The following is a 17880-nucleotide window of genomic DNA, read 5'->3' on the forward strand; positions in this document are numbered from 1 at the left end:
CATCCCTTGGGGCCACCAGGGACACTGCCACATTGCCGGGGCATCCGGCTGCCCTTCCTCCTCCAGCTACCTCTCCAGCCAGAGCGTGCTCTGGGTCTCCCTGTCTAGGCAACATGTCACCAGGGAGCCTGGGAAGCTGCGTCCTTCAGTCACCCCTGGGTCCCTGTCTGACTTCAGGGCCTCTGATGTGGTACTGGGATGAGTATGGTGAGCAGTGCCTGGGGACACACAGCTGAGGCCTCTGGATGGCTAATTGGGCCTGTGTGGGCAGCACATAGCACAGTGCAGGCCCTCAGATGGACTTGGAGGCTTCAAAATAAAAGTGGGGATCTAGTCATCTACTTATGTCTGTGTTTTTATTTTTTCTGAAATAAAAATATGTGCTTCTTACAAATCAAACAAGGCCTATGACTATAGCTCAGTGAGAAGCATGTAAAAGACTCTGTGTTCAAGCTCAGAGCCCCAAACAAATACACAAATAAAACACACATGTGCATGCACACACACAGAAACACCCACACCCAAAACAGAAATTATCAAAATTGGCATTTTCAATTCCATAATACACACAATGTGATTTTATATGCTACATTAAACATTTGCTTTAGAACTGCTTTAAAAAAAACACCTTATTTTTTTAATCATGCATTTACTCCTGGGTATGTGCATGTAAGTGCAGTGCCCGATGAGGCCAGAAGATGGCATCAGAGTCCTTGGAGCTGGAGTCATAGTTGATGGTGAGCTGCCAGACATGAGAAGTGAACTGGGGTCCTCTCTAAGAGCAGTACAAAGCTGGGTGTGGTGGGTGGGTGTCATCCCAGAGCTTGGGGTGGTGAGGCCAGAGGCTCACCAGTTCCAAACTAAGCTGGGGCTACATGGTGAGACCCTGCCTCAAAAACCAGCCAACTGGGCTCTGTAAGATGACCCAGAGGATATGGGTGTTTGAGATCCTTGGGACCTACCTGATGGGAGGAGAGAACCAACTCCTGTAAGCTGTCCTCTGATCTACACACGCACACGCACACACACACACACACACACACACACACAGCCATGCACATGCACATACATATGCACACACACACACATACACGCACACACACACACATACACGCACACACATGCACACGCACATGCACACGCGCACACAAATGTGCACACACAAACTATCTTCTAAACCTTTACTTTTTTAAAAGTGAACACATTAACACCCGTCAGTCTTCTCGAAGGAGGCACATCTCAGTTGTTCCCAGTTTCCCTCTACCGGGGACAACATTAAAGCCAACAATGTGTTTGTTGAGGACAGATTTCTAGACTCCTGATGTCAGAACAAAGGTGTGGTTTGGGACAGACTGTGAGCAAGCCCCCGAAGAGATCAATTTACACCCCGCCCAACTAGCACTCTATTCTGGTTTGCTGTGTGCTCTGAATCTCACGGATCATAGTTCATTATCACAGCACTGAATACAGTTATATCATTGGTTACAATATCCACTTAATACAGTCTTTGATATTGTATTAAGCAAGCCATCACAGGGTGGGGGATAGGAGAGATGCCTCCCTGGTTAAGAGCACTGGCTGTATTTTGAGAAGACCTGGGTCTTATTCCCAGCACCCACATGGTGGCTGACAAACGCCTGTAACTCCAGTTGCAGGGGACTGAAATGCCCTCTCCTAGCCTCTGCAGGCACCGGACACACACACAGTACATGCGTGCGTGCAGGCAAAACAACAAACACAAAAAGAAAAGTCTTTTTAAAAAATGCCCTCACCTATTCAGATACTAGGAAAGAATCCTCCTTCCCCTGCTTCAAAGTTTTGTGGTTTGTTTTTATATTATGATTTTAAAAACCTAATATATATTTGGTAAAGAGTAAATATATATTTTAATAAAAATTTCTCAGTGGTTTGTCAACTGCCCCAACATTTTATTAAAAAATCCGCATAAAATCCACTAATCAGAAGTCAATCTTACTGTATGTGAGATTTCTCTATTTGTTTAGCTCTAGCCCAGGCCTTTCTGCCGTGAGTTTGTTTTCTTCCTCCTGGTGCTGGGATGGAACCCAGGGCCTGCTCTGTTTCTAGACACATGTTCAGTCACTGAGCCACGTCAAGCCCTTCCACTGTTCCTCGGATACTCTCTGTTCCCATGGCCTTCCTTTGTTTGGGAATTTTTTGTTTTTGTTTGTTTTTTCAAGATGGGGTTTCTCTGTAGCTTTGGAGCCTGTCCTGAAACTAGCTCTTGTAGACCAGGCTGGCCTTGAACTCACAGAGATCCACCTGCCTCTGCCTCCCAAGTGCTGGGATTAAAGGTGTGTGCCATTGTCTCCTGGCGGTTTTGGAAAATTTTGAAGATAAATTTTACTGGTTTTTTTTTTTTTTATCAAATTCATTCAGCTCTATTGTTGGAATGTAGTACTACTTTATTCTTTTAAAAAAAAGCATTACTTTTGTAATTTGTGAGGTGGGGAGCAGGCAGCCATAGGGCATGTGTGGAGCTCCCCACAGAGGACCACTGTAAGGACCTGGTTGTCGGGGGCGACGGGGACCCTCAGGCTTGGTGCAAGCACCTTTGCCTTTACTGAGTCCTCTCACCAGCCCTGCATTACCTGTTTGGGGACTAATCTGGAGCCTTCCTACCTGAGACCACAGTATGGAGTCTGTCTGTCTTCATGCCTTGCAAGATTCCATACTTACTGAACAGACCTCTCTCTTACATTCTGTTATATTTGTTACCAGTTATTTTTATATTTTCAACAACAGGAAAAGAATAAATAGCAGAGAAGTATTACAGTTTCCATCCATATAAGACAGTATTAATGTAACAGCTCTTCGTGTCTGGCTTTACAGTTGGCTGTTTTTTATATCTGCAATTTCAAACTTCTTTCTTCCATTAGTTAAAATAAAGTTGTGTTTGTGTGCACGGTAGGTGTGTGATGTGTGTGTGGAGTTCAAAGGATGCGTCTGTCAAGCGGTTTTCTCTCTCCACCTCTGATGGGCTCCGGGAATTGAATTCAGGTCCTCTGGCTTGCGTGGCAAGGGCTTCCTCAGCTGAACCAGCTCCTTGGCCCGTGTAATGTTTTTAATGGTATTATACTTTTCCCTGCATGATTATATTATCCACAAGTAATATTATTATTAATTTCATTTTTTTCTTGCCACACGGAGAAGTGAACTCAGGCTTCATGCAGTGCTGTATTTCTGAGCTGCAGCCACAGCCCCGCCTTCTACTGCTATGATTACCTTTTATTTTATGTGCATGAGTATTTACTTGCATGTGTGTCTATGTACTGCATACATGCCTAGTACCCTCAGAAAGCACATAGGATCTCCTGGAACCACAGTTACGGATGGGCGCTGAGAATTGAAAACAGACCTCCGGCAGGAGCAGCCCGTGCTCTTAACCACTGAGCCATTTCTTCAGCCTTGCCAGGATTATTTCTGTACCTCTTGTGTGTGTGCAATGTGGCTGTGTGTTTGGGTGTTGCATGTTCATGTGTATGAGTGCAGCGTATGCACGCGGAGGTCACAGAGATAACCCTGGCTGTCAGCCTTCAGTTTCCATGTTGTAATCTGCTGCTGTGTGGGCCAGATGAGCTGGCCCGCGAGCCTCAGGGGTTTTCCTGTCTCCACTTCCCATCTGAAGGGCTGGTATCACAGATGCGTGCTAACACATCCAGCTTCCCATGAGTCCTGGGAACCCAAAATCAGGTCCTGGCTCAAGCGCTCTCTCTCTCTCTCTCTCTCTCTCTCTCTCTCTCTCTCTCTCTCTCTCTCTCTCTCTCTCCCCCTTCCTCTCCCTCTCTCTCTCTCCCTCCTTCTCCCTCTCTCCCTCCCTCCCCTCCTAGCTCCTTCCTCCCTCCCTCCCTCCCCCCCATCTCTCCAGGGTCTCACAATGCAGCTCTGGCTGACCTGGAACTTGCTACATAGGCGAGGCTGTTGTGGAACTCTGCCTCCTGAATGCTGAGATTAAAGGTGTGTGCCACCATGCCCGGCCTCAATTCTTGCTTTTATAGTCAACTGATTTTCTTTAATATATTTAATTAAATACACTGGTAAGTGTTTAAATATTATTATTATGATTAGTACTAGAAAGCAGTTAAATGGTTTTTCCATATCCTTAACTTTAATGAAAACGCTAAGTGATTTACCACTAATGAGGACAGAAACTAATGATAATAGTTGACTTTTTCAGTAAATTAAGAAAATGTTTTATTTCTATCGTCATCGGATTTGATGCCTTCATTTAGATAATTGTATGTTATCCTTTTTTCTATTCACATAGAATAGATTTTGGGATATTATCAGCATTTTGGCATTTTAGAATACATACGTGATATACCTAATCTTTAAAATCTATTACTGGGTCCAGCTTGCATTTTACCAGGTAAATGCACCATTATTTCTAAGTATGGAGTCTGAGGTCTGGAAACTGGTGTGTCTTCTTTTCAATATTCTGGAAGGTTTTGTAATCAGCTTTAATTTTAACAGAAATAATATATATATATATATATATATATATATATATATATATATACATACTCTCCGTCTTTTCCATACTTAGTGGTGATATTTTGATTGTACTCTAACAAATAAAGCTTGCCTGAAGATCAGAGGGTGGAAATAGCCACTGGTTAACCATGTAGGCCAGGCAGCGGTGGCACACACCTTTGATCCCAACACTTGTGATCTCATGCCTTTGGTCCCAACACTAGGAAAGTGGAGATGGAGACAGGATCTTGCCCCTTCCACCTGAGAATTAAGTCTCTCTAGTGGCTTGCTCCTTTGTTTCTCTGCTCTTTCAGCATATACCCCATATCTTGGCTCCAGCTTTGTATTAAGACCAATTAGAATTTGTGCTACGTCACATTAGACTATTTTTTTATACTTTTGTTTTTTAAATATTTATCTACTCTTATTTACATATGTATTTTGGCTGCATCTGTGTATGTGTATCATGTGTGTGCAGTGCCCACAGAGGTCAGTAGAGGGCATCAGATCCCTGAAACTGGAGTTACAGATAGTGATGAGCTGCCATGTGGGTGCTAGGAACTGAACCTAGATTCTCTACCAGAAAAGTGAACACTCTTAACAACTTAGCCATTCCCTTATGCCCTATTTTATTTTATTTTTAAGATTGTGTGTGTGTGCGTGCACCTGCATGCGTGAAGGTACCATGGAAGCCAGAAGAGGGCATCAAACCCCTCTGGAGTCATGTGTTTGTGCACTGCCCACCATGAGGGCTGGGACCCAAAGTCTAGTCCTCTACGAGAGCACAGATGCTCTTAACCACTGAGCAGTCTCTCCAGGCTCCACATTAGAATATTTTAAATAGCAATGAAATTATTCTCTTCTCTCAGATTTTGAGAAACTCCATCCTAGGAAATATGAGAACTTAAGTTAGCTAGTGATTTATGACTCTATTTTCACAGAATTAGCTATAGAATTTTATTGCCAATCTGCTATTTATTTTCTAATTCATAAATTTATATTTTATTTCACTCATCACATCCTTTGGTTTGCTCAGGATTATCTTGTTCTTACATTTCTATTTTTTTTAAAAGCCAAGAATGGAGGATTTATTTATTTTATTTATTTATTATGTATACAATATTCTGTCTGTGCGTATGCCTGCAGGCCAGAAGAGGGCACCAGACCCCATTACAAATGGTTGTGAGCCACCATGTGGTTGCTGGGAATTGAACTCAGGACCTTTGGAAGAGCAGGCAGCGCTCTTAACCACTGAGCCATCTCTCCAGCCCCCATTTCTATTTTTTAAACAATTTTATTGAGTGATAATTGTGTGGAAGAGGGGGTTGGTGTGCTCTGGTGTGTGTGTAGCTCAAAGAACAACCATATAGCACTGTTCTCTCCTTCCACCTTCACGTGGGTTTTGGGGCAGGAACTGAGGTATCCAGGCTTGCGTGGCAAGGACCTTTAACTGCTCAGCTATGTGTCTGGCCTTGTATTTCTAATTCCTTGAATCAAACAATTGGTCACTCAAAAATTTTGAAAAAAAAAAAAAACCCTTGATGTTGAAGAATATTAGTTGAAGATGTGTTATGTTTGTTTATGCTGTGGCACATTTGCTTAATAATGCAAAGATGTGTTGCATTCTTTTATGTTGCATTTGTTTAACTCTGTGGAGCTGAGTTACTTTGCCTGTCTAAAACATCTGATTGGTCTAATAAAGAGCTGAATGGCCAATAGTGAGGCAGGAGGAAGGATAAGCAGGGCTGCCAGGCAGAGAGAATAAATAGAAGAAGAAAAAGATAAAAAGAGAAGCCAAAAGAAGAAGGAGAGAGGCAGCCAGGGACCAGCCACACAGCCATGTGGATAAGGAAAGGAAGGAATACAAAACAGAAAGGTAAAGCCCAGAGGCAAAAGGTAGACAGGAGAATTTAAGTTAAGAAAAGCTGGCTAGAAACAAGCCAAGCTAAAGCTGGGCGTTTGTAAGTAAGAATAAGTATGCATTTATTTTTGGGAGCTGGGTGTGGGCCCCCAAAGAATCAAAGAGTTAAAAAAAAGCCAACTATACCTTGCCAATAGGATTCAGTAACGAATTTAAGATATTCATTATATCGATAAATCCTAAAGTGTCTGAATGGTGCCTTGTTAAGAAATCTATTTATATGAATAAAACAAAGATTTTTAAAAACACATAATTATCTCAATGATTGTGAAAATGCTTGTGAAAAAACTGGTAAAAATACAAAAAGTTCTTAATCTATTCTTTCCATTTACTGACAAAAATGTCTCTAGAAATTGCCCTCTGATTGCAGCATTGGCTGAATCTCACATGCTATTCTCAGCACGCTCTATCCAAGTTTGCCACCCCACAGTGTTTTTCTCTATGTATGTATGTATGTATGTATGTATGTATGTATCCATCTCCCTGCCTGCTTATCTATGTGTCTGTGTATGATTGTATGCATGTATGTATATATATCCATCTGCCTTCCTGCTTATCTATGTGTCTATGTAGGTATGCATGCATGCATGTATATATTCCTCTGCCTGCCTGCTTATCTATGTATGTATGTATGTATGCATGCATGTATGCATGCATGTATGTATATCCCTTGCTCCGTCTCTGTGTTGGGGATCAAAGCAGAGTTTGCACACGCTAGGCAAATGCATCCCCAGCCTCTAGCTTTGGTATCTGTAGCAGCTTCTTCACCTGTAGAATTGTTTTAACAGTGGTGCTCATTTCACAGGACTCCTGTGATAATTAATTGAAATTAATATTTATAAAAGATTTAAAACAGTGCCTGGCACGTACTTCTATCTATCTGAGTGTTAATTATTTTTTCACTTTTTAAGGGTCTTTCGCTGCCTTGTTCCTTCTACCCGTCACCACCCTGTCAGGGGACAATCAGCACCCTCGCACTTGAATGTTCTTTTTTTGCGTTCCCTCAGTGTTTTTTTTTCCCTTTAGTTTTAATTGCTCTACAATCCTAAGCAATAATCGTATTAGTTGTATTTTTTATTTTTAAAAACTATTGTATTTATTTTCCTGTGTAGGGTGTTTTGCCTGCATGTGCCTGTCTGTGCACAGCTCACATGCCTGGTGCTCACACAAGACGGTATCACATCCCCCAAGATCAGGGTTACACGCAGTTGTAAGCCACCCCATGTGTGCGGGGGAACCAAAACTCCTCTGAAGAGCAGTCGTCCATGCTTTTAACTGCTAGGCTGTCTCCCCAGCCCAGGAGTTGTATTTTAATCGTAGGTTGGGGCCTTCATTGCCTTATTTCAAGCTTTTTACTTTGAATTCAACATTGTTTAATATTAACAAACCAACAAAAATGCCCTGATTGCTGTTGTCATGTCCGTTAATGAGAGAGAAAGTAATTTGTTCTGAGAAAAGAAAATAATTCTATTGCTATTCAAAATGTTTTAATGCAGGCAGGGGCTGGAGAGGTGGCTCACCATTTGCAAGCATGCACTGCTCTCATAGAGGACCAGAGTTTGGTTCCCTGCACCGCACTGGGTGGCTCCCAACCATATGTAACTCCAGAGGGAACTGGTGCCCTTTTGACCTCCATGGACACACCTGCACACAGACACATGCACATAGACATGCACAGAAAGATGCACACATACATGTGCACCACACACACACACACACACACACACACACACAAGATCTTCATTGCTAAGTGTACTGGATCTAAAATTACCACAGACAAATCTCTGGCCACATCTGTAAGTGTGTTTCCAGACAGGATTAACTGAGCAGTTGATTGGCTCACTCTGGAGTGAGTGGCATTATTCCCGCAGGTTGGGGGAAAAGAGAGAAGGATGATAAAGCAAGATGAGGGGAAAAAGTACCCTCTCTGCTTCCTGATCAGCCCAGATGTGGGTAAGCAGCCTTGTGCTACAGCGGCTATGCCTTCAGTGCCTTCCCAGCCACGATGAACTGTGCTCTGACGTGGTGACCCTAAACCAGCCTTCCCTCCATTAAGATGCTCTTGGTCAGGTATTTTGTTATAGCAAAGAGAAAAGCAACTAGCATGCATCCCTAGTGCAATAAAATAAAATAAATCTAAAGCTTCTTGAGAGCTGATATGACACCAAATTCCAAATTTTGTACATTTATGGAATTTGCGTTCAGGCTACTCAACTGGTTGGTTAATTTATGCAAATAGTTCCAAATGACCAAGCCTCCAAGATCTGTAACACTTCTGGACTCAAGCATTTTGGATAAAGGATATTCAACTAGCTTAAATTTTGTTTCATGTTTAGGATTTCTGAGTCAGTTTTTCATACAAGGCCGATATTCTTCAAGATCAGAGTCCTTTTCCTTTTAAAAAGTGAATTTTATCCAGTTACATTTATTATTAAAATACACTTGTGATCTTGCTTGGCTATACTGTTTTATGTTTTCTATACTTCCTGTTGCTTCTTCCTTTTTTTTTTCTTGAAAAATCTCTGTTTTCTTAATTTTTTTTCCACCCTCAGCACTTTGGAAGGGATATATGGTTTGCTTTCTGTTAAACAATCTCAAACCTTTAAAATAACATTTGCAGACTTCTCTTTTCCCAATATATCATTGACATGGTTTTTTAGCAACAGTGCTTGGCTGTCTACACTGATTAGATTCGCCAGATGCTTGCCAAAACTCCTCCTCACTTTATGCCAGCCTGAGGTTTTCCTGCATCGCCTAGACTCTGGCTGCCCTCATCGGTGGCTGTTTAAAAACAAAACTTGTTAACATATTGTCAAATCATACTTCTCTGAAACCTACGGAGACTTGGCTCGAGCTGCCCACGGTAAAACAGCAGGCAGGTTGCAAGTCATGGCTCCAGGCCCACTCTAAAGCAGGGAGGGGGAGGGGCGTGCCAAGTGCTCCCTAGGAGGGTTCTCCTGTTGCCAACAACACAAGGGCTCGCCCCGCTCCCCACTTCCTCTGGATTATTCCCATCCCTCTTCACCAGCACCTTCCAGAACCATCGCCAGGGCTGGCCCATCCCTTTATAGAAGCCCCACAGGCTCAGAGCAGTGTGCTTGCAAGCCAGATGGGGAATTTCTAGAGGCTCTCACTGCTCCTCCTTGGCCAAGCTCCACTGTGAGCCTCTAGGTGGCTTACTCCAGGGAGTCTTCCCTAACTGCCCCAGCTCTTGTGTTGATCTTTGATATCTCAAATCTGCTGAATTTCTCCAACTACAGTGGAAGACCCTAAGGCCAGAAACACAGAGTGCTTAAAAAAAAAAAAACCCTACTAAATAAATGAAAGGTCCAGACCGCTGACCTGGGAATCCGACTGCTTGGGGACTTTTGAATGGTGGAGCTTTGGGTAAGCGACTGGTGTTTCCATAGAAGCAGACGCACGCACAGAATGTGACTAAGTGTGCCCTACACGGTCCAGCCAGTGGCCCACGGAAGGCATGGGTGGTGTGGAGCCGGTACCGCCTCATCGTGGGTCATGGCTGTAGTCTAATGGCCTCACAGCATGGCGGATGCAAGGCAGGTGGATGAGTTCCAATGTGGGAGGCTGAACAGCCAGAGAAAATAATCTCCCTTTCGTGGAACAAGGCAGTGGGCTGGACACAGGGCACACGCCAGCTCTCTCGCTCTGGCCTCCGTACATGCTGTGGGTGTTAGGCTTACGAGCCTGTCTACTCCAGGGGGCCTGGGAGCCTGTCTCCATCAGGGGTACCGCCCCACTTTCTGAGCAGGTGTTCTAGCTGGGGACTTCTTTTTTCTGCCCCCTGTTCCTCCTCTAGTCCTCCCTGCCCAATCCCACATCCCCAGGAGGTACCAGCGCTCCAATGCTTTAGATGGAAGCCTAGCCCAGCTGGAGGCCATTGAGCCCGGGACCCCGGTTTCCCTTAACAGCGCACCACTGGAGGCCATTGGGCCAGGGACCCCGGTTTCCCTTACCAGCGCTCCACTGCTGAGCAGGATCATGAAGATGATGAAGGTCTCAAACCAGCTGTGCTCCACGATGCGGTAGCAGGTCTTGCGTAATCGCCACCAGACCTTTCCTGGGGCCTGTGTGGTGTCCACTGTGCAGCAGGGACAGCGCCGGACACAACCTGTAGGGGAGGGTGACAGGGCCCGTGAGCACTTGGATCTGACGGCAGAAGGTTGGTTGGTTGAGGGAAGAACTGAGAGAGAAAGGCTGTGACAGTGGGGGTACGTGGCGTGAGGGATCATAGTGTAGGGGGACTCTGGGTGCTCTCTGCAGAGCCACGCGCTCAGCAAACGCTCTGTGCGAGACTGGCTGGACTGGTGATGGCATGGGTGCCAGCCTGTTCCTCTCAGGAAATGAACTCTGGAAACACTTCTCTCTCACGATCTACCTCATCTTTGCGATGTCTGAGCCTTGGGAATGGCAGAGACCTAAGTGACAGCCAACATTGCAGCGGCATGTGATGCATTCCAAATGTGCCTGTCGACACGCTGCAGATGTCAGTCACCAACACGACCATATACCACCCCCACAGGGGTAGACAGGGAAAGAGTCCTAGATGTGGGGTGTGGTGGACCTGGGTTAAACTGGCACCACAAACACGGGGCTATCATCCCTTAGTGATGCTGTCCAGTCCTGCACCACGGGCTGACCCACTATGACTCACATTGCAGGGCACTGGTACAGGAAGTCTGACTTCAGCTTAGGGGTGAGGCACGGCATGCCCAGATGCGGAGGAACTCCTGGTCCCCCTGTCCCCTTCGGCTGCGGCTGAGGCTGAGGGCTGCTTAGTACCTTCAGTGAAGCAGTCTTCTGGGTCCTTGACATCTTCGCCAAGGTCTGGGATTTGCTCCAGGAGGTCGGCAGTGTTGGTCATATCAGCGGTGCTACCCTCTGAGTAACTGTCCTCAGGGGCCTGTGAGAGAGGAGGCGGGATGACCACGAGCTGAGGACCAGCCTCCAGTTCCAGCTTAGCATCTGGGGGAACCTAGGGTGGGTCCAGATGGACTCTGAGGTGGAAGTGGGTTGACACTTCTCACAGAGCCACTTAGGACGGAGTGAGGACCTGGCTTCAGGACGCGGTCTACTGGATTGAGGACTGGGATGTGGGAGAGTGAGGAGCTTTGGGAGAACTCAAGTAAAGAAACTCTTCTAGCTTGGACGAGACAGACACGGTGGGGAAGACAGCGGGAAGCCCGGTACACAGACACACATCCTGAACAGAATCCAAACCAAGGCACAGGCACACAGAAGCTGGCCAGACATGCAGAGAACATGCCAACAACAGCCCATGCTCCTACCCAGCTTGCACAGGTGTTGGGGTGGGGGCAGAGCCTGGGGTGCTTCTGAGAAAACACAGGAACCTTCCCTCTCCGGCACTAAACCTTGACAAGCTGCTTGGTTCCCAGGGAGGCTCTAGGTTAACAGTTCTTGACCTGAGGGTTGTGACCCCTTTGGAGTCGAACCACCCTTTCATTATGGGGAGGGGTCATCACCCAAGACCGTCAGAAAATACAGATATTTACATGATGATTTGTAACAGTAGCAAAACCAACGTTATGAAGTAGCAATAAAAAGAATAATTTAAAAATAACAAACATAACAATTATATTTGGGGGTCACCACAACATGAGGGAATATACTAAGGGTGGCAGAATTAGGAAGGTTAAGAACCACTGCTCTTAGGATATCAGATAGTCTGTGAGTGTCTGTGCCACTGTGGCTGTGGGTAATACCAGCATCTGTGGGTAGGGAGATCACTCTGTGCTAACACAGTGAGCCCTGTGGCTTAGCTGGCCCCTCCAGAACAGTTCGGTTGAATGGACAGCCTGGCCATTACCACAGGCCTTATGGAGGGGCAGCATAGGAGTCCAGCTTGAGGCTCTGCAGCTCCCCACTGGCCCAGGCCCAACTGCTCCTGAGAACTTCATCTGCTTCTGGTGTCCCTCCTGGCCTCTCTGGGGAGCACTGCCCCAATGAGTCCCTGTCCCTATCTCTGCTTCTGGGAAACAGAACTTTAAGACCGAAGAATCAGAAGGCTTCTGTGGAGAGATGAATCCCCACCTGCTTCTGCCCAGTCTCACTCCTATCTCAGCTCCTCAGCTGGCTGCCTAAGGCAGGCCTAGGCGCAGGATCTTGACTGAATGCCAGGGCCTGACTGTGTGGCTCCCACTGCCTTCTTCCCCTTCCTTGGATGAGTAACCATGCCCATACCTGTGCCTCCTGTTTTTTTTTAACTTCTGAGGTTTATGGCAGTAAAGGACTAGGTCTCAGGGAGGGAAGAGCCTGCTGGAGTGGCCGGAGGGTTGGGGGCTCTGTCTCGCAGTCTCCACGCTCTCGAGGCTACATCAGGCAGGCCTTGCAGACAGAGCTGTGTAAGGCGCTGTCAGGCAGGAGAGCGAGTTCTCGGGGTCCTACTGCAGGAGGGAGGAAGCCTCCCCTTCCCGCTTCTCTCTCTTCTTTCTGAGAAGAGTCTCGTGCAGCTCATGTGGCCTCGAATTCACTGCACAGCTGCCGTTGATCCTGAACTTCCAATCCTCCTGCCTTCAGCCACGGGTCACCCAGCTTGTGTAGTGCTGAGGATCAAACCCAGGGCTTTGCGAGTGGTAGGTGAGCATTCCATCAATCCAGCTACACGCTCAGTCCAGAAAGTCCTTCCCCTGGGAACACCCGAGCATCTCTGTCTCTCCCTTGTCCAGAACCATACACATCAGAAGGGAAGACAGCACAAGTTCCGGGTAATTTCCCACTCCCTCCCGAGGCTTCGTATCCTGAATCCTCCAACTTCACAGGACGTCAAGTGTTAGAATACCCAGGATACCCAGGGAGGGGCTGCGATCTGCAGTTGGGACCCAGTCCTCCAGGGACTCACGCTCCATGACCGGCCATGATGGCAAAGCCTCCGAGGGCTCTTCTTACAGGACCAAGGTCACAAGCACTGGGATGCGGAGTAAGGTCAGATGCAGGAAAACGGACGGCACCCAGCGCCCTCTGAACGCACGGTTCCCCTTCCACATGCCTGAAGCAAGTGAGGCCGAGTAGTGTGGCTGGCCATGGCACAGGCCCCTGGGCTTGGGGGCTCAGGAGATGTGCAGAGGAGCCAGGCAGGCCACACATGCAATCAGGAGGGTGATGTTAGAACAAGCCAGAGAGTTCCAGCCCGAGGCTGGGGAATGGCTGCCACCTGTCTACAGCATGGCAGCACTGCTCTCAGGTTTTCCAGCCAAACAAGAGATGTAGATTTTATTTTATTTTTAAGAGAAGAGCTCCCAAGTATACTGCGGACTATTAGTTTAAGACATGCTACATTCATTTATGCTGCGGAAGATTTGTTTAATGATGCCAAGCTGTGCTGCCTTCTTTTATGTTGCATTTGTTTTATTCTGTGAAGCTGTGTTACTTTGCCTGCCTAAAACACCCGACTGGTCTGAGAAAGAGCTGAAGGGCCAATAGCTAGGCAGGAGAGAGAAATAGGCGGGGCTTCCAGGCAGAATAAATAGGAGAAATCTAGGGAAGGGAGCAAGGAATGAGAAAAGGAGGAGAGGAGGATGCTGGGGCCAGCCACACAGCCACACAACCAGCTATGGAGTAAGAAGGAAAGAAAGATATATAGACTAATTAAGGTAAAAAGCCCACAAGCAAAAATGTAGCTAAAGAGAAACGGGATAATTTATTAAGAAAAGCTGGCTAGAACACAAGCCAAGCCAAGGTTGGGCTTTCATAAGTAAGAATAAATCTTCGTGTATTTATTTGGGGGCTGGGTGTCAGGCCCCCAAAAGAGTAACAAAACCAACTGTACAAGCAGGTGGCAGTTAACTCAGAGTAAAGCCTGTTTGTGGCCACAGGAAACCCTGATGGCAGGCTGGGGTCCCCTCTCCCCTTTTAGCATTTGCAGGGAAGAGGCAGCAGGTGATCAACGCAGCCAGGACTGTCCTCTGTGAACTGGGGAGTCATGGGACAAACACTTGCCAAACGGCACAAGAACACAAGAACAGAGTGTGAGGGGAGGACGAACACACGGATCGAGGGCTTAGTCCTGCCTCAGAGTCCTGAGCTGGTTGGTTCCACAACTTTCCTGTGGCCTTGGGGTGGGTACCATCTCTCCCTGTCGGGACAATGGCTTACCACCCTCCTCTGTCATGGATCTCCATACTGTCTATGACACTGGCTGTGATTCCCCTTAGCAAACGCTGAGCCTGTGCTGTGGCCTCTCACAGCCTGGCTTTGGCCACAGCAGTGGAGCCCACTGTTACCTCACAGCACCCCGGAGCCCGGGGATCCGCTTCCCGTTCTTGCTGCCAGTCTGCCTGAGACGTAATGGCCTCAGCTTCAGAGGATGCGGTCTCTGACACCTGGCTCCAGGCCCTGGGCTCCTGAGCGGGCTCTTGGCCACCAGACACAACCTGGGATTCCTGCTGAAAAGATCCCATGAGCAGAGCCTAAACACCCAGGCAGAGGGTCTTCAGGGCCCTGGCTTTGTGGATTTCAGTCTCTGCCCACTGCTTCCTGGCATCTTCATGAACCTCTATCTACGAAACACCCTTCGTCGGCTGATTATGGTTAGTCACTGAGAGGTTCTTGGTAAGTACGGGTAAGTACTTGAACCCTTAGCCAAAGCTCAGCATAAACCACTCCTCTTCAGACACCTGAAAGGGTGTGGCTGGATCATGACGTCCTACGAGTGCTGTCACCTCTACTCAGAAGGTCGTGCTGACCTCTCAAGTCCCCAAGATACTTCATATTGCCGGCACTGATTCCCACAAGTCACATACAGACATGTGTGTGAGCATTCACACACGTGCACGTGTGCAAACACAACACGCACACACGCATGCACGCACACACGCACATGACACGCATGCATACAAGCACGTACACACACACACACACTCACGCACGCGCTCATGCACGTTTGTGCTGGTTCCAGGAGAAAAGGAAAGGGAGAAATGCCCAGAATTCTGCTCCCATCTCCTGTGCAGGAGATACTGGAGACTGTGGTCCTAGTACCCCCACCCTCCCACCCTCAACCACGACAGTCACCCCCACCCTCCTACCCTCCCACCTTCAACCATGACTGTCATCCCCCACTCTCACTCTCAACAATGACGGTCACCCCCACCCTCCTACCCTCCACCACAATGGTTACAGTCCTACAACTTGGCTAAAAGAGCCAAGAGAGGACTCAGGCCATCTGAGGCAGAACCACGCCTAGCTGGAAAGGGCCACTACCATGGAAGGGAGCCACTAGGTATGCTTGACCCAGGGGCCTAAGGAACAGCCATAGAGCCCAGATCAGGTCAAGGGAAGCCTGAGGGGCAGACACTCTGTTTTGGCCAGACTCTGGTCCCAAGTGTTAAAAATAACAGGTTTGGAGATAAGATAGTGCTGTCCCTGACACCTCCAGCTCAGGGGTGCTTATTTTTAAATCTCAGAATTAGCCTCAGGCATGGGAGGAGAGGAGGGACAGTTGCGAGGTCACCAAGCCATAACCCTCTCTCACCCAGACACTTGTCCCTGCTGGTCTTGGTGCCAGACAACCATTAGGGTTGGGGGTGGGGGAGACAGGCATTTGTGAAGGACGCCTGTCCATGCCTCACTTTCCCAGGGATGAACGCCGGCTAGCAGGGTGGGTGGACAACAGTTGGACACGGACCTTTCTGAGAGGCCAGCTGTTGTGGGGCTGGCCTGTCTTCTCCCACTGTGTCACTGCTGAGGTAGTCTGGTGGAGGCACTAGCTGTCTCTGTATAAGCAGGTGGCTGCCCCGTCAGGACATGGGCTTACCTGTTTGCTGGATTCTTCCTCGGTGCCAAAGCTGTCCTCTCCATCCTCCTCCTGGTCGTCGGTGTCTGACTCAGCCATGGCGATGGGCACACACACGGGCTCCGAATCACCAGGAGTGCCCTGACCGGGTCGCTGGTCTTCCTCAAATCGTGTTTCCTTGCGGGCTGGGGGCGCCTTCTCCCCCTCTGGAGGTGGTGGGGATCTGGGGGCAGCGATGCAGCTGGGCAGCTGGCTGTGGGTGGCAAGAGCCACCGGTTTCTTGGGTCGCCTCCGCAGAAGCCCACAGCAGAAGTCCCAGGTGGTCCGCTTGACGAAGCGCAGACCCCGCTGGATGCGGGCCAGGGCAAGCTGGAGGTTGTTCATCTCCCCATCCTCGTCAGGGGCAGTGAGGTTGTCCGCACTGAAGGAGCTGAGCAGCAAGGCCAGGAAGAGGTTCAAGACCTGTTGAGACAATGGATCAAGTTCACCCAAGCACTGCTGAACCATGGAGGGGAAACTGAGACCCTAAGAGAGTCTGAATACTGCTGACGGCAAACAGAAGCACCGGCCGTGGGCTCTCACCTACCCCTCTCCTCTTGCATATGGGAGCTTCGTCTACAGAAGGAAAATGAATTCAAATTCTTCCTGCCAAAGGCTCAGACAGCCAGAGTGAAAACTTTCAGATCCAAGCCCCTTGTATTTTAGCTCAGGGTCAAGGAGGGTGCTACAGATGGCGACAGGGTGGGACTTGCCCGGGGAAGGTCTTAACCAGGCACCAGCAGCCTCCACAAGGGCCTTCCTCTACCTCTCTCTTCCCCTCTGGCCTTTGGACTAAGTAGGTGGGGCACAGCAAGGTGTGATGGCCCAGGGATCCTTCCTGGGAAATGGGGAGTCAGACAAGGCAGAGGGCCCCCAAAGAAACTACTCTCACCTCTAAGGGCATCGAAAGGGCTGGTGAGTCTGTGGGTAAAAGGGAAATGATCAGCTTTGGCTCGGCGCAGAGCAGGCTACTGCTGGGCATGTGTGGCTGCTAACCGAGCAATCTGCCTGTGTCTTAATTAAGATGGTCATGGCATCTTTCCATGTGAGGGTCACAGGAAAGGGAGCAGAGAAGGCAGCAGCATTCAGATGTTCCAGACCAACTGTGTGGCGTGTGACAAACCTGAATGGTGTTGTGGGAAAAGGTGTACTGCCTAGCCCCACGGAGGGGAAATGAAGATGGCACCTTCTCTCAGTACCCAGGAAGGAGCTCAGCGGAAGGGGCCCTTGAGCAGGGTGACGAGACGCATCGCTGAGCCCTGCTCCTGGTTCTCTCAACTACTTGGGGATGCACCTTGCCACAGGGACTCCATATCTGCCAGAAAACTAGGGGCGAGCATTCTGAGGAAGGTGAGGACCAGGCCTCTGTAAGAAGCCACTGAAGAAAAAAGCAGCATCTGCTCCCATGCCCAGCAAGGCTGAAGGTGCTTTTCTGTAGACTCTCTGGAGAAGCGACCGCCTCTGGCACCTGGCCGTCTTTCCCATGTCCTCACCAGGGACGAGGGATTCAATATTAATCAAAGCTGCTGTCGACGCTGACCTCAAGCCTGGCCCCTGGCCTCTGTTCCTGCTGCCCAACTGAGGGTCCTCCCTGTAACCCATATATATCCCTCACCCACGCCACACAAATTCAGACTCCCTGAGAGTCCTGGGTCCAAGCTCC

General features: G+C 48.3%; 1 protein-coding gene across 1 annotated transcript in view; it reads right to left on the reverse strand.

Annotated features, from left to right (window-relative positions):
• Nucleotides 1–17880, reverse strand: part of Scn5a (sodium voltage-gated channel alpha subunit 5) — a 99131-nt gene that overhangs the window by 17365 nt on the left and 63886 nt on the right. The window contains exons 17-20 of the mRNA XM_038322330.1: nucleotides 16200–16640; nucleotides 14671–14832; nucleotides 11213–11333; nucleotides 10387–10541 (exon numbers count right to left, since the gene is read on the reverse strand). Of these exons, the coding sequence (XP_038178258.1) occupies nucleotides 10387–10541; nucleotides 11213–11333; nucleotides 14671–14832; nucleotides 16200–16640 (879 nt within the window). The remainder of the gene's footprint in view (nucleotides 1–10386; nucleotides 10542–11212; nucleotides 11334–14670; nucleotides 14833–16199; nucleotides 16641–17880) is intronic.

The sequence above is a fragment of the Arvicola amphibius genome, chromosome 3, assembly GCF_903992535.2.
Source record: "Arvicola amphibius chromosome 3, mArvAmp1.2, whole genome shotgun sequence".
NCBI lineage: Eukaryota > Metazoa > Chordata > Mammalia > Rodentia > Cricetidae > Arvicola > Arvicola amphibius.